Here is a 13,588-nt window from a genome sequence, read left to right on the forward strand (position 1 = left end):
AACCTGTTATCATAACACTGAACAGCTAAACAGCACGTGACGTAATATAACTCTATCGCGGGGACAGTTGATACAATGTGTCTCAACTGTACCCCGCTGACCACGTCGCACGTTTCTCTAGATTTTGCAATGACCTTGCATGACACAATACCATGAAATATGCCAGTTTTTAGGGCACAGAATAACGTTTGTGATGATATCAGTAACGTTTCACAGTCACATAAGGATAATAAGCTATTCATTGTGGAGAGTGCATGGTTTAGTGAACTCCTTACCTTAGAAAAAAAACGTTTGCTGATATCTTCCGATCGGAGATGCGTCCGTTGTTCAAACTTCCCGCGATCAAAGAGGACACTAATACGCATGTGCACAGCAAAAATCACAATTTGTGCTTGCTGCGCACGCAAGATATTTAAGGTGTCTCAACTGTACACATGTCTCAACTGTACTCAGTCTACCCTAATCATTGAGGACTGATGAAGAAGAATTCTTGGGTACTGGAATAAGGCATGATGTTTTCCACAGCACTGGAACCTTCATCTGACACAGGCTGGTGTTGAGTAGGCACTGTAGAATCCCACATAGCTGTTCTGCACAGGCCTTCAGGACCTTAGGAATTATAAATCTCCTATTAGGAAACAACCTCAAACACGAGTGAACAAGCAACATGTTAATTTCTTGAGGACACAAACTCCTGTGCTGGCCTCAGCTTGTTGGTTCATCTACCAGCAAATGATTGAATTCTACCACCCATCTACCACCCAATGAAACTGGAACATTTAACTGGAATATATACAATTACATCTCATGCACTAAGCTTCATAGTGATGTGCTTTGACATCATCAAACGTCTAGCCTACTCTGAGTAGGGTTTGTTTGAAAATAGTACTTTTACTTATTGTGATTGAGTAGAATTCCAGTCATGTAACTGTACTTTTACTTTTACCCCCATCACCCAGCTTGACACCGAATAGATATCCTAGTTTGATTTGACATGTCGACCAAAATTGGATAGTCATAGATACTGGGAAAGTGGATGCATGACAATTTTGAGAACCCACGTTGAATTATCACGTGCATTAACGGGTTGACATTGACAGCAGTAGCTAAAATCAAAGGTTATAAACTAGTGACACACACAAATAAACTTACGTTAAGCTATGCACGAGCATGCCCTTATTATCTGACCTGACCATCATCAAAACATTCGATGAGACAAAGTCTTGCGGATGTATATAACGTAGACTAACAGTGATGTTGTTGACGGGTTAACTGATTATGGACTGACTATGGGTCTGATTATGGACTCTTTCGACTTGGTGGTCAAACTTACCACTAGTTGAGACACACATTGTAGTGTTATGCAGAGACCAAATTTCCCTCACGGGATCAAAAGAGTATATATGCTTATACTTATATATAAAATTAACAAATCAAAGAACATCTTTCTGGGATTATAGATAAGTGTCTCACAATGTTATTTTTTTATGAGTATGGAAATGCAACATAGTTTATCTTTTATTTATTTGCATTGTGCAGGCTATTCACAAATACAGCTTACATAAACAGAATATAGAAACAGGAAAATTTCTCTGATCCATTATTTATTGCGACTGCAAGATGAAAGAACTTAAATTAACTTAAAGAAGTTGAAATTAGATGGGGAAAATGCTTCTGTTACATTTTGTACATAAGATTTTTCTTGGGGTGTCAATAACTGTGAGCAATGTGTTTATGTTAAAAAATATTTCTTATTTTATTATTATTATTTCTTTATCAGATTTACCTTTTTCTCAAAATACATTTGCTTCCCTTCAAGGTTGGATTTTTCCTCATTGTTGTTATTGTATTACAATAAATCATCAAACAGATTCTTTTTTATACCTGTTTTTAGTCAACTTTAGCAGAGGTGCCGATAATTCTGGAGGGCACTGCATGTTACTTGAAATGAAATCACAAAGACAAATTTTAATAATGTCTGCCAGAGCACCTGAGAAACTAAGCGGAAAAATGATGACATTCTTTTACATTGTTTATTTGTTGTTGTTTATTGTTGTTTTTTCATTACTATGAGGGGGTCCGTCAAGCTTAATCCTACCACCTCGTCACACAAATTAGACAGGAATAACTGTTTTTCATTATAGTTTTAGCATAATCATTGCTAAGCAAATTTGACCATTATTGGATAAGAGCATTTATCATGAGATTTACCACACTGTCACATTTATTTTACTTCAATCCATTATATTTAAATGTGGGAGAAAAAAGTATGCCTGAGGTGGGCAAATATGATTTAAAAGTGGAAAAGGCACCCATTTCTGTTCTACTTTAACCACCCTTTCTAGGGCTTTCCTGTCCCTTGCAGTGCAAGCATTAGGTCTACACAGGGATCACAGCTTTACAGATAACTTAAACCATAGGTATACCTATTGTATTTTATGAGGGAAATAATTCTGATGGAGATCAAATGAATGGTAACTCTTGCTACCCTGAGATGATTCAATGTATTTTCATTAGCCTTGCAAGGTGGAGAGGCAGGAGGAGTTCCCATAATAGGCAAAAAGTGTTTCTGTCATTCCCTCTCAAAGCCATGTTGTCGAGGGGCCAATTACTAGACTCCAGGCCAATAGATGGCGATAAAGCACAATATGGTTTCGGACCTATCGTCTTTATGTGAAGCTAGCGACATTATATGGCAATAATAGGCTACTATAGAGTTGAAAACGTCCATAAAAAAAAAACGTCCGTGTTTGGCTGGAGTGAGATTTTGTGAAGTCATAGTTAGGGTTGGGTATCGTTTCAATTTGAACGATTCCGATTCCAATTCCGATTTCTTATTTCGATTCCGGTTCCTAACGATTCTTGATTTCGATTCTTTTAAAGGCAGGGTCAAAAAAAGTTTAGGATATTTTAAATGAGCTAGCTAACCAACAGTCTTTCTCAGGGTATCTGCACATTTTCCAAGTGCCAAGACTTTTTAAGACCTTTTCAAGACAAGACATCTAAATGAAAATTAAGACTATACCACGACAAAAAAAATATATATGACTGTTTATGCAATAGTTTTTTTTTCCTACTAATTTTAACCCCCACCCCATTTTGGATGTCTACAGAAGTTACCAAATATATTTTGGCGAAAGAAAAATAATTGTGTGTGAATTACCTTCACAGCTATAAATGCCCAATTTTAGGGTCTGGGCTGCTTGCTTTTGAAGCTGGCTGTACATATTTGGTTTTGCTTACTGCTGAGGCTGACTGTTCTTCACCTGTGTCTGTAGTAGCCTAGGGCTACTTGCCAAAGACATGTGCACTGGACTGGATTCCCTTCAATATTTTTTTCAAAGTTAGACTAAGCTATTTACATATTTTAATAAGCCTACATTATATAATTTACTATGTGCATCTATTGTCCAATATGCAGCACAGCAAATTAAAGTTAATCCACTACTTTACATTTTGCATACCAGTTGTATCTAAACCAACCAAAGCTTGACTGAAACATTGTAAAACCACTGACTTGTTTTAAATTAATTAAGAGACAGGTCCTCCTCGCATGATCCTGCATAAAACTGCTGGTTTCATCTCAAGCACGCACGTATTATGAACGCACATATTTTTTTTTATGTAGCAGCCGCCGACATTCAAAAAATATACGGTTATACTTCACAACTTTTGCGAAGTCGGCCTAGCCTACTGGGAAACGCTGGCAAGCAAGCTGCTGGCAGATATTACACGTATTATGAACGCACATATTTTTTTTTATGTAGCAGCCGCCGACATTCAAAAAATATGCGGTTATATTTCACAACTTTTGCGAAGTCGGCCTAGCCTACTGGGAAACGCTGGCAAGCAAGCTGCTGGCAGATATTACAGGTAGGCTATTATAAGTCGGCCTAGCCTACTGGGAAACGCTGGCAAGCAAGCTGCTGGCAGATATTACAGGTGGGCTATTATAACTTAGACAGATATTTTCTTCCCTAGGCTAGGCCAGCAACACGTGCTGGAAAGATGCAAACAGATCAACTTAACATATACAGTATTTCCTCCTGATTGCGAAGCACTGCAAATAATTTGACCAGCAGTCTTCGCGTACATAGTTTGTGAAACGATGCTGTGTCCGAGACTTTAGATGCCAAGTGCAACTCCAAAAAGGAGAACAAATGAGCGTCTGGCTTGAGGCTGTGCCGGACGCCGGACAGGGCTTTTAAAATCCATAGGCTATGTCCGGCCTAAATTCGAACGTATGGCCAACCTATCGCTAACGGGCTTACCAACTCTTTCTCCCGCTCATTCTACCATAGGCTCCCTCATTCCACGTAGGCTACCTGTCTATCTCTCAGGCCTCAGCTACACCACGAAAATGTCAGGCATATTATTTTGTACATAGGCCTACTGTATTATTACCGTTTTCACACCTTTAACCAAACCCGTGAAAAACATCTTCACTCTGCAACCACTACACTTCCTCCCGTAGCCTAATAGGCTAGCCTATACAATTGCGTTTTAAATACACGAAACTGGATGGAGACATCACTCGCTCTCTTGCACTCGCTGGCGGTCCTCTCTTTCGAAAATTCAGTTGTATTTAAGACTTTTTAAGGATCCGCGGGAACCCTGCTTTCTGAATGAAATAGTCTGACATTCTCCATGAATTTTAATTCTATGAACTATGCGCTTCTTCGTTGGTGTTCAGCCGTTTCTTCTTCCGGTCGGCGGACTGGGAATCGAAACTAGGAATCGAAATTTAAACTTTTGAACGATTCCGGTAAAATCACAAAGATAGTCCCGGTTCCAACCAATACTCGATATTCGATACCCAAGCCTAGTCATAGTGCGTGTGCGTTAAATTTTTCCCTAAACCTAATTTTAAAAATGTCTGTCCCCAGACTTTTTTGCTATGTACAGTATAATCCATGATTTAAGTTTCTTCAAAATGTACAATTATTGATTGCACTTGAAAACAAGACCAGTGTTTTTACCCTGTGGCATGGAAGGATTATGAGCCACTGGGCCCCTGGGCACAGGCATGAAAAGGGCCCCCCTGCCCACCTGAAAAAGGTAGTAGTTCAGTAAAAAAAAATGAAAAATAACCCCTTAAATGATGACTTCTGGCGAGTTTTGTGGAAAGAAATGGACAGATTGAGACTTATGTATGTGTGTATGAGTGTACGTATGTATCAGGGATGGAAATAGCCTAAAATATTTTTTTCCACCTACTATTGTGGCTGGTGGATTCCAGTATGAACAGTATGAACATTTGATGAAAAATCATGACCAAAATGATCACGGTTATTGGTATTGCAATATGATTAAAATGTGGTGACTTTTCTTCTAAACCTACCATCAATGTTGGACAGAACTCATAATTGGCCTGCCCTTCATGCCCAGTAGCAACAAATCTAAAGATCAACAGAACAGCTATAGTGTCATAAAAGTGGTGTGGCTCCTTTAAGACCCAATCCACTGGTGTGAGTTCTGGAGCCATCCAACTTTATCTAACTCTATACTATCCTACATCATCTGATTTTAATATTATGTCTAGGCTACAGTATATTTAACATTTAACATTTATTTTCTATTTGGCCTGTTATGAAATTATGCATTGACCAATATAAGCACACTTTTTAAGCCCCTTTAATACATGCATGCTTAGCATTTTGTGAAAACAAATCATTATGGCTACATCGACAAACTCTTAGCCATGAGCTATATATCCTCTGATTTTAATATTTAAACATATGTAGGTATTTAAGCACAGCTCAGTTTTAAGACACTTAAAGCCCAAAATTGGAGACCATATAGAAATTTGCTACCATTTCAAAACCGGATTACTCTGGAACGGCATATTGTACAGGGGATTGCATTACACCTTTGTGTTCGGTAAGGTCTGCTGTTTATTCTGGTTTACGGTTTGTCATGTGTGGAACGAAAACTTTGTGAGATATTCCTCCTATAGGAATTGAAATGAGCGCAGAGCTATAGTAGCCTAATGTGATTATTTCTTGAAAGTTAATTTATTTTTCCCGCGAACCGTTTATCGCAGCAAATAGCGGATAGCACCTTATAAAAGATGAGAAAAAGTTATTTCACGTGATGTCTGTGAGGCTACTTCGCGAGTAGTTCCTAGAGAAGAATGGGCGGCCACACTTTATGTCGGTCTGCCTCATGTCTAAAGCAGCGTGTTCCGTGAAGGTGCCGCGGACCGGATTAAAATAGTCTAGTCAGCGAATCAACAATCAGAGAAAACTGCGCTGAGAACGTTGTAGGCTGATATTAGACCTACCTGCTGTTGGTCTAGACATATGTATGCCTTAAACTCGTATCCTGTCATTTAGAAACAATGCTGTGGTCTAGTCTAGTCATCAACAAAAAATGAACGGATTGCAAAAAAAAAAGAATGGATTTGGCGTGACATTTCTTGAGTGTGCGTGAGAGCGTGAGATTGGTGCTGAAAGCGTGAGTGTCACGCCAGATGCGTGAGAGTTGGCAACCCTGAGTTAGATTAGTGGCAGTGTAGCTAATAGGTGTTGATTGCATGCTAGGTTAACTTAGCTGTTAGAAACTCTTAGCTGTTCTACGTCTCTTTTCTTTTTCCACTCTTTAAAGTAACTTAATGAACGAATTTCCATTCATGATGCAGCCTTGGGTTTTTGCACTCAAATGCTAAAATGTGGAAACGTGCGTTATTGGAAAGGAAGAGTAAGAATAAAGAGATGGACATTTTAACTGCTATCAACTTATTTAGATGTAGCATGTTAGCATTATTCTTTTAAATAACAGTCCGTAGAAGCTAGCTACAGGTATCAAAACATAGGCTAACTAGTTAACGATCGTGTCGCGTTAATCATGGCACTTTAACTTTTTTATTTTTAAAGCAGGCATAGGCTACCTGTTGGCATGTAATTGGGCTACGGGTTTTTTTCAGGAATGGCATGTTTGAACGGGCACTGCACTGTTACCATAAAAATGTCTTCATCCTCGGTGCCACGGTTCAGGTAGTTATTTAGGAATAACAGCATTTTTTGGGTTTGGGGGGGCCCAGCGCGGGGGGGGGGGGGGGGGTTGGTGGGGGGGGAGTGGCCCCCGGGGACCAAACGACATTTTTCCGTAAAAGTCTAGTGGGGCTAGCCTGGGTGCCATTCCGAACTTAGTCCCACCCACAACTGAGGTTGGGAAGTTCGGTCTGGCATTGCTTCATTGTGGTGGAAGTATGCTCGCCCTATATCAGGCGGACCAATCAAATCAGGCTTTACGATGATGGACAGATAGCAACAGCACCTGGTCTATCACGTCATCTGAGCACGCTTAGATTAGGCTTATGTTTGAAACAAAAACGCTGTGCAGGATACATGGCTTTTAAGAGCCCATATTGAAAATTCATATTATTTAATGAGGTTGTATCACTGAAAACAATTATTTCTGAAAACTTTGGCCAAAGTTGAGATGTGGGAAAACTCGTGGTTTCACTTTCATCAAGGGAAAACAGCGCTGTTGAATTGCGACATGTTCCCTCCTTCGTTTGAAATCTCTGATTGACCACCTGTTCGAGGGATTTGCGACAGCCTTTCCCAGCTGTTTAACATGTTAGTAGCATATCACTGTTCAACAGAATTATTTTAAAAAACGGAGGGGATATAGGAGAAGAAGGATGGTTCGTATGTTTTCTTCCTACACCTCACGGTAAGCTATTTTGTTGCTCTGATTGGTTAGGTCTATCCAATTGAGTGCAGAGGCATTCCCCCCCTGTATCGGTTGAAACACGCCATATAATTACGTCCCAATGGGCCAGTATCAGATTCATATTCTGACTAGAATTGAGTATGACAATGTCAGGCTATACTGGGGCTACATACCCACCAAATTTCATGTGCCCCGGTGTTTCGGTGTCCCGAGTATCGTTGACCAAAAATAGACCGCCCCAGAATAAGTCCCGCCTCAGTAACTTCCGTATCCATCCAACTTCCGGGCGTCGAATGTCTATGGGAAATAACATGGCGTTTCGAAATATCATACCGGTAAAACATCTGTAGGTGGCGAAGTAGAAAAAAAATGGTGGGCCGATTGGCCTACACACTTCTGCCATCTAGTTTCCACTGGGTTTTTTGATTGTCGGTGCTGTTAAAGTAGAAATATATAGTGGGAGAGCAGCTTCACAGAAGAGAACTTCTGACGGCAAATTTCAGGAAAAGTTGGTAAACCACCCTTCTGAATATTTTGTTTACCAAGCTCAATTCTGAGTTCTAAGCCCCATAATCAGCATTTTAACATAAAATAGTGATTTTTTTTGCTTATTTTTCCCTAAATTGGGTTGATTTCAAAAGTAATCACTAAAACCAAATAAAACTGTTCTCTAAATACATGTTTGAGCATTAAAGAAGCCATAATATAGTTTATTAACGTATTTAATGGGAACATGATTACAGTTAACATGTAAAAACTCGGAAATTCTAATCAAAACACAACCATAATTTTATTGCTAACATAGTGAGTCACTCATGTGGTGTTTAATGCATTTCATCACAATAACAAATTGCACAGATTCTGAGTTGAAGGTTATCTGTGCAACTTGTTATATTATCCTACAGTACATATGAACTTAGATAGCGGGAATAAGCCTAATGCAGAACTGCATCTACCGTCAGCAACAACCGACAAGTAAAAAACATTTTACTTCTAGTAACACTGGATTTGGTATGTGTGCTTGCCTCCACACTAGAGCTTGATAGTGTGCTCTTCTAATATGCCATTGAGCAGCATCACTTGTTGGTGATTTAGAAAACAGAGTGGCTCTGGCATAGTGTTGTCACAATACCAAAATTATGACTTCGATACAATACCTGCCATAAATATCTTGATACTCGATACTGAAACGATATCCAAATCCTAAAATATCTGGAAAAGAACGCAGGCCTCCTCCAAGTGTATTGAGTCATTTGTGTTGAATTTGGTCAATTCTTGGTTTTAAACTTCTAAACTTCCTACATAATTATTATTTTTGTAGTCAGTAAAATAGTCGTTTGTGTGTGAATAAGTCCTTTATTGTTTGTTATAGCTCATTTATATTGTGTGGAGTTTTGGCAATAAATTACCTTTAAATAGCCAAAGTAGGCTAGATCAAGGTCAGTGTTCAAATTACTGCATGCAAATCACTAAATGCTATGCAGAAGAGCCTAATCTTTGATGTAGGTTTGATGTACCCTAGGCCTTCCAATTGCAAAGGGTCAAAAAGTGAAGATAGTCTTCTTTGCTCCCAGTGTAATTTAATAAGTATGTTTCAACCACTCAGGCCTTAATCAGATAGGCCTACACCATTATCTGTTGCAATATCTGTGCATTCCTACTTTAGGTCTATTTCTTTGATAGTTAACATCATTTGCTACCACATAACAAATACCAAACAACAATACAAAAGTTTCTTACAAACTTTAATGCATACTTCTTAAATGTGCTACAGTCAGATGGGTGTCCTAAAGACATAACTAGATCTTGAGCATCTATTACCAGTGTTGAATGAGCAGTTTTTGCAGTGATCACTACTGGACATTCCACATTGCTAGACAGCACTTGAGTGAGGATGACTTATTTCCACTTCACAAATAACCATCACTATCTGCAATAGCTACAGTACAGGGACAATAATCAGTTCATAGCTAAGGATTTGTCCTAGGTCCACTTCCCTTTCAGCATCATATGCAGTAATGATGCACTGGAGAATGTTTTTTACAAATAATGCTATCTCCATAGCACTCTTCAGCATGACTCAAACATGCACACTCTTCCACTTTTCTGCATGGCTGGAATTTGAATGATAGAAAAGAGCACCAGTGAGATGTTTTAACTAGGCAAGCACAGTCGCCTTTACAGTAAAAAAAAATACAGTGTAAATCCTCTGTAAAGACTGACAACTGTTCATAATAGTTAGTGACAAAATACTTTCTACAGAAAAAAGAGCAGTCACCTACTATTCTATCAATTTATTATCAAGGAATCTATTTTTGTTTCTAAACGTCATACTGAATTTTAGCTATTATTTCAATTTAGATTTTAATTTAAGCTTATTTTAATTTGCTACTTGAGGGTCATTGGGGTAATTCCTGTCCTGTCCTACAACATATCTGATACATAAAGAGTATATTAATGCCTTATTTTTTGCAATTCCTATGATATCTGATGGCAAAACCAAAAACTATGTGAATCATGCTAATTATGCTAATTCACAAGCTTAAAACTCAAAATTGAGCTTGGTACACAAAATATTTGAATTCAGCACCCTCAAAATGTGTGAAATAGCCCCTTTACCGACTTTTCCTCAAATTTGCCAACAAGACTTTTTCTGAACGTTTGTTAGCTATCTGCTCTCCCTCTAATATCAGTAAGAAGCACTAAGCTAACGCACGCTTCAGACGGCACGACTCCCCCAGTCAAGGCTGCATAGCAACGGCAATGTTTCATAGTTTGTCTTCACCGAAATGGAGTTCGTGACACCAGAGCCTGTCTACGGAGGTGGCACTAACCCTGCGTGGGTGGGACCACTGAAACTACGCATGAATCACACGTGAAAATGACCATCACATTAGGTTGTGACTGGTTGGTTGTGAGCAAGATCTAACGCCCTCCTCCGCCCGCGTACATCGGAACTAGCTCCCGGTTAGCATTAATAATCGTTTACTACTTAAACGGCACCGACAATCAAAAAATCCAGTGGAAACTAGATGGCAGAAGTGTGTAGGCCAATCGGCCCACCAGCTTGTTCTACTTTGTCACCTACAGAGTTTGACAGGTACGATCTTTCGAAACGCCATGTTATTTCCCATCGACATTTGACGACCGGAAGTTGGATGGATACGGAAGTTACGGAGGTGGGACTTATGGGACTTATTCTGGAGAGGTCTATTCAGGAAGTAGATGACGGGGGGAAAAAAAACGTTGACAATCCCTATATGACCGCTTCGCAAGCCTCGCTAGCGGCGGTCATAATAATAACTATGTATACATATTAAGTCAATGGGTGGAGAGTTGTATAATCCAGTGGTTTTCACTTTGGGCTCCCTCTATCTTATTGGCTGTACACAGATCCTTTGCCCCCAATCTGGGGCTTTTGTCTGCGACAGTATTGAACTGAATGTTGTATTTATTGGATTAAATCTTTCATAGCCAAAACCCATGTAATGAATACAAGTATTTATTACATTACAGATATACTTATAATTATTGTCTGTCATAGGGCCCAAATTTTCTAGCAGCGCCCTGCTTCAAGCAGATGGGGTCACAACATTGTAGCCTTAGGCTATGCAATTATCACCACGCAATTGGCTCTAGATCAAAGATCAAATAATTTAGTCTTGCACACACATCACTAAACGTAATATAGGTAACAGTGTTAACTATAATTAACAACAGTGATGGAAATGAAGGAATGTTTCTGTCATTGTATGCAAATGAACCAGTTCTATTAGTCACACAATTGACTAAACTACACAAACAATTGCATGTGGGTACCTAAACTCTGCAGGACTCTGACGTGCATTAGTGCTAAAAAGAAAAAAACTGAAACAGGGGGTGGGGGTAGGAAACTGGTGTGTATAAAATAGTAGCTTAATACCATCACTGGCCTGTTCCACTGGTGTCCGATCATGTCATTGGTTTCATATTCGATTTCTAGGGAGCTCTTCACTGAGCCAAAATACCGAGGAACCAACAGATTTAGCAATTACAGCCTTCTGGACAATTGTGTTTTGTGCTTTGGGAAAACAGCAGTTACACCAGCATATGTGGCTGTGTATGTGTCTACAATACTTGTTGTTATAATAACTGTTTGTGGCAATCTGCTTGTCATTACATCGGTGTGTCACTTCAAACAACTTCACACACCAACTAATGTGCTTCTCCTCTCTTTAGCTGTGTCAGATATTTTTGTAGGAATATTTGTGATGCCACTGCATTTCATCTGGCTGATAGAGTCATGCTGGTTTTTTGGGAAAACCATTTGTGCTTTTGTCAATTTCATGTCATTCTATTTAGGATGTGCGTCTGTTCATAATGTGGCTCTCATTGCAGTGGACCGATACCTGGCTCTGAGCAATCCCTTTTTCTATTCAACGAAAATCACCGTGAACCTCATTATCTTTGTAGCATCTCTGAACTGGATGTTTTCTCTGGGGTACAACGTTGCTCTTCTGTACTGCAATGGTTTTTTTACTCATGCTCTAACACTTTGCCCAAGCGAGTGCCTCATTATTGTGAATGAGATATGGTCCTTTGTGGATCTTGTGGTTGTGTTTGTATTGCCATGCTCCATTATGTTAGTACTGTACCTCAAAGTCTTTGCCATTGCCAAGAGACATGCCAATGCCATCACCAGGGTGGCTAATAGCAATCCAGATGCCAATAAGAGTGATGTGCCCAAACGATCTGAGAGAAAAGCTGCAAAAGTGCTTGGTATACTGGTGTCTGTCTTTTTGTTATGCTTGGTGCCCTATTATATATGCAGCTTTATGGTTGAGAGTATCCAAAGTCAGATTTTTAATGATGTGTTAAAATATATGACAACACTATTTTACTTGAATTCTTTATTCAATCCAATTATTTATGCTTTGTTCTACCCGTGGTTTCAAAAGAGCATGACAAGAATTGTAAGGTGTCGTATATGTAGCCCCGAGTCTTCTCTCATGCAGGTGAAGTGATTCAAGCCTTCAATCAACACAGTCACACATGCATGTCAGTCAAAACTTTTTTTCTTTCAGTTTTTCCTTACAGTTGCGGTTTATTGTTTGGTTCGTATGTTTATGGTTATTATTCTGTTAAATTCTAATCACTAATAATTTAGGTATTCTTAGGCTTTGATTTTACTATAGCCTAAACTGTTCATTTTAATGTAATGTTCATTGATGTCATTGTAAATCGCTTGGACAAACATGGTTATGTCTGATCACATCAATAACAGACCGTGGCCTACTGGTCAGGGAATCTGACTTGTAGCCTAACCAAAAGATGGCCGGTTTGATCCCTGACTGGTAGAGAAAATGTGTATGGGGCAGCACATCCACGGATGAAGTGCACTTGTGTAAGGTAGCCAACCCCCAACTGCTCCCCGGGCGCTGGATCAAAGACTGCACTACTCCAGTGTGTGTTCCTAATGAGCTCAACGCTCCTGGTGTGTGTCTATGTGTACACTAGAGGCTCCAGTGGCGGTTCTAGAGATTTTTTCCTGGGGTGGCGAAGGGGTGGCATGAGGTTCCAGGAGGGGGGCCATGGACATTATTCAAAACTTAAAATTCTACGGATTTTATTCAATATCACCTGACTAACATGCATTTGTCATGTATACAGACCTTACTGTCCTGTATCTGACCCTAGGCAGATGGGTCAGGCCCTTGAGTCGTTGATCTGCTCGAGGTTTCTAACTCTGTATCTCTCTTCCTGTTACCCATGGGCCTTCTTTTCTTTTCTTCTCTTTTCTTTTCTCTGATTGTCTAACACTCTGTAAAGCGCCACAAGACATGTGTAATGTTTTGCTGCTCTATAAGTACAATTAAATTGAAATTGAATTGAAATATGTTTTGTTCTCTACACTACATTACACGAGGTG

General features: G+C 39.4%; 1 protein-coding gene across 1 annotated transcript; it reads left to right on the forward strand.

The window, feature by feature from the left end:
* Positions 1 to 11,762: 11,762 nt before the first annotated feature.
* LOC143109894 (trace amine-associated receptor 13c-like) lies at positions 11,763 to 12,683 on the forward strand. The gene has a single exon (XM_076272701.1). It carries the CDS (start codon positions 11,931 to 11,933, stop codon positions 12,681 to 12,683), a length of 753 nt encoding a protein of 250 aa, XP_076128816.1. The 5' UTR covers positions 11,763 to 11,930.
* The last annotated feature ends 905 nt before the right edge of the window (positions 12,684 to 13,588 follow it).

Source organism: Alosa pseudoharengus, unplaced genomic scaffold (genome assembly GCF_046254945.1).
Source record: "Alosa pseudoharengus isolate Yale_2024_CS ecotype anadromous, Long Island Sound unplaced genomic scaffold, YU_APseudo_1.1 YU_APseudo_1.1_scf_7, whole genome shotgun sequence".
NCBI lineage: Eukaryota > Metazoa > Chordata > Actinopteri > Clupeiformes > Clupeidae > Alosa > Alosa pseudoharengus.

Excerpts from the sequence above, each read along its gene's own strand:
- LOC143109894 (XM_076272701.1), top strand. The coding sequence starts at position 11,931 with ATGCCACTGCATTTCATCTGGCTGATAGAGTCATGCTGGTTTTTTGGG.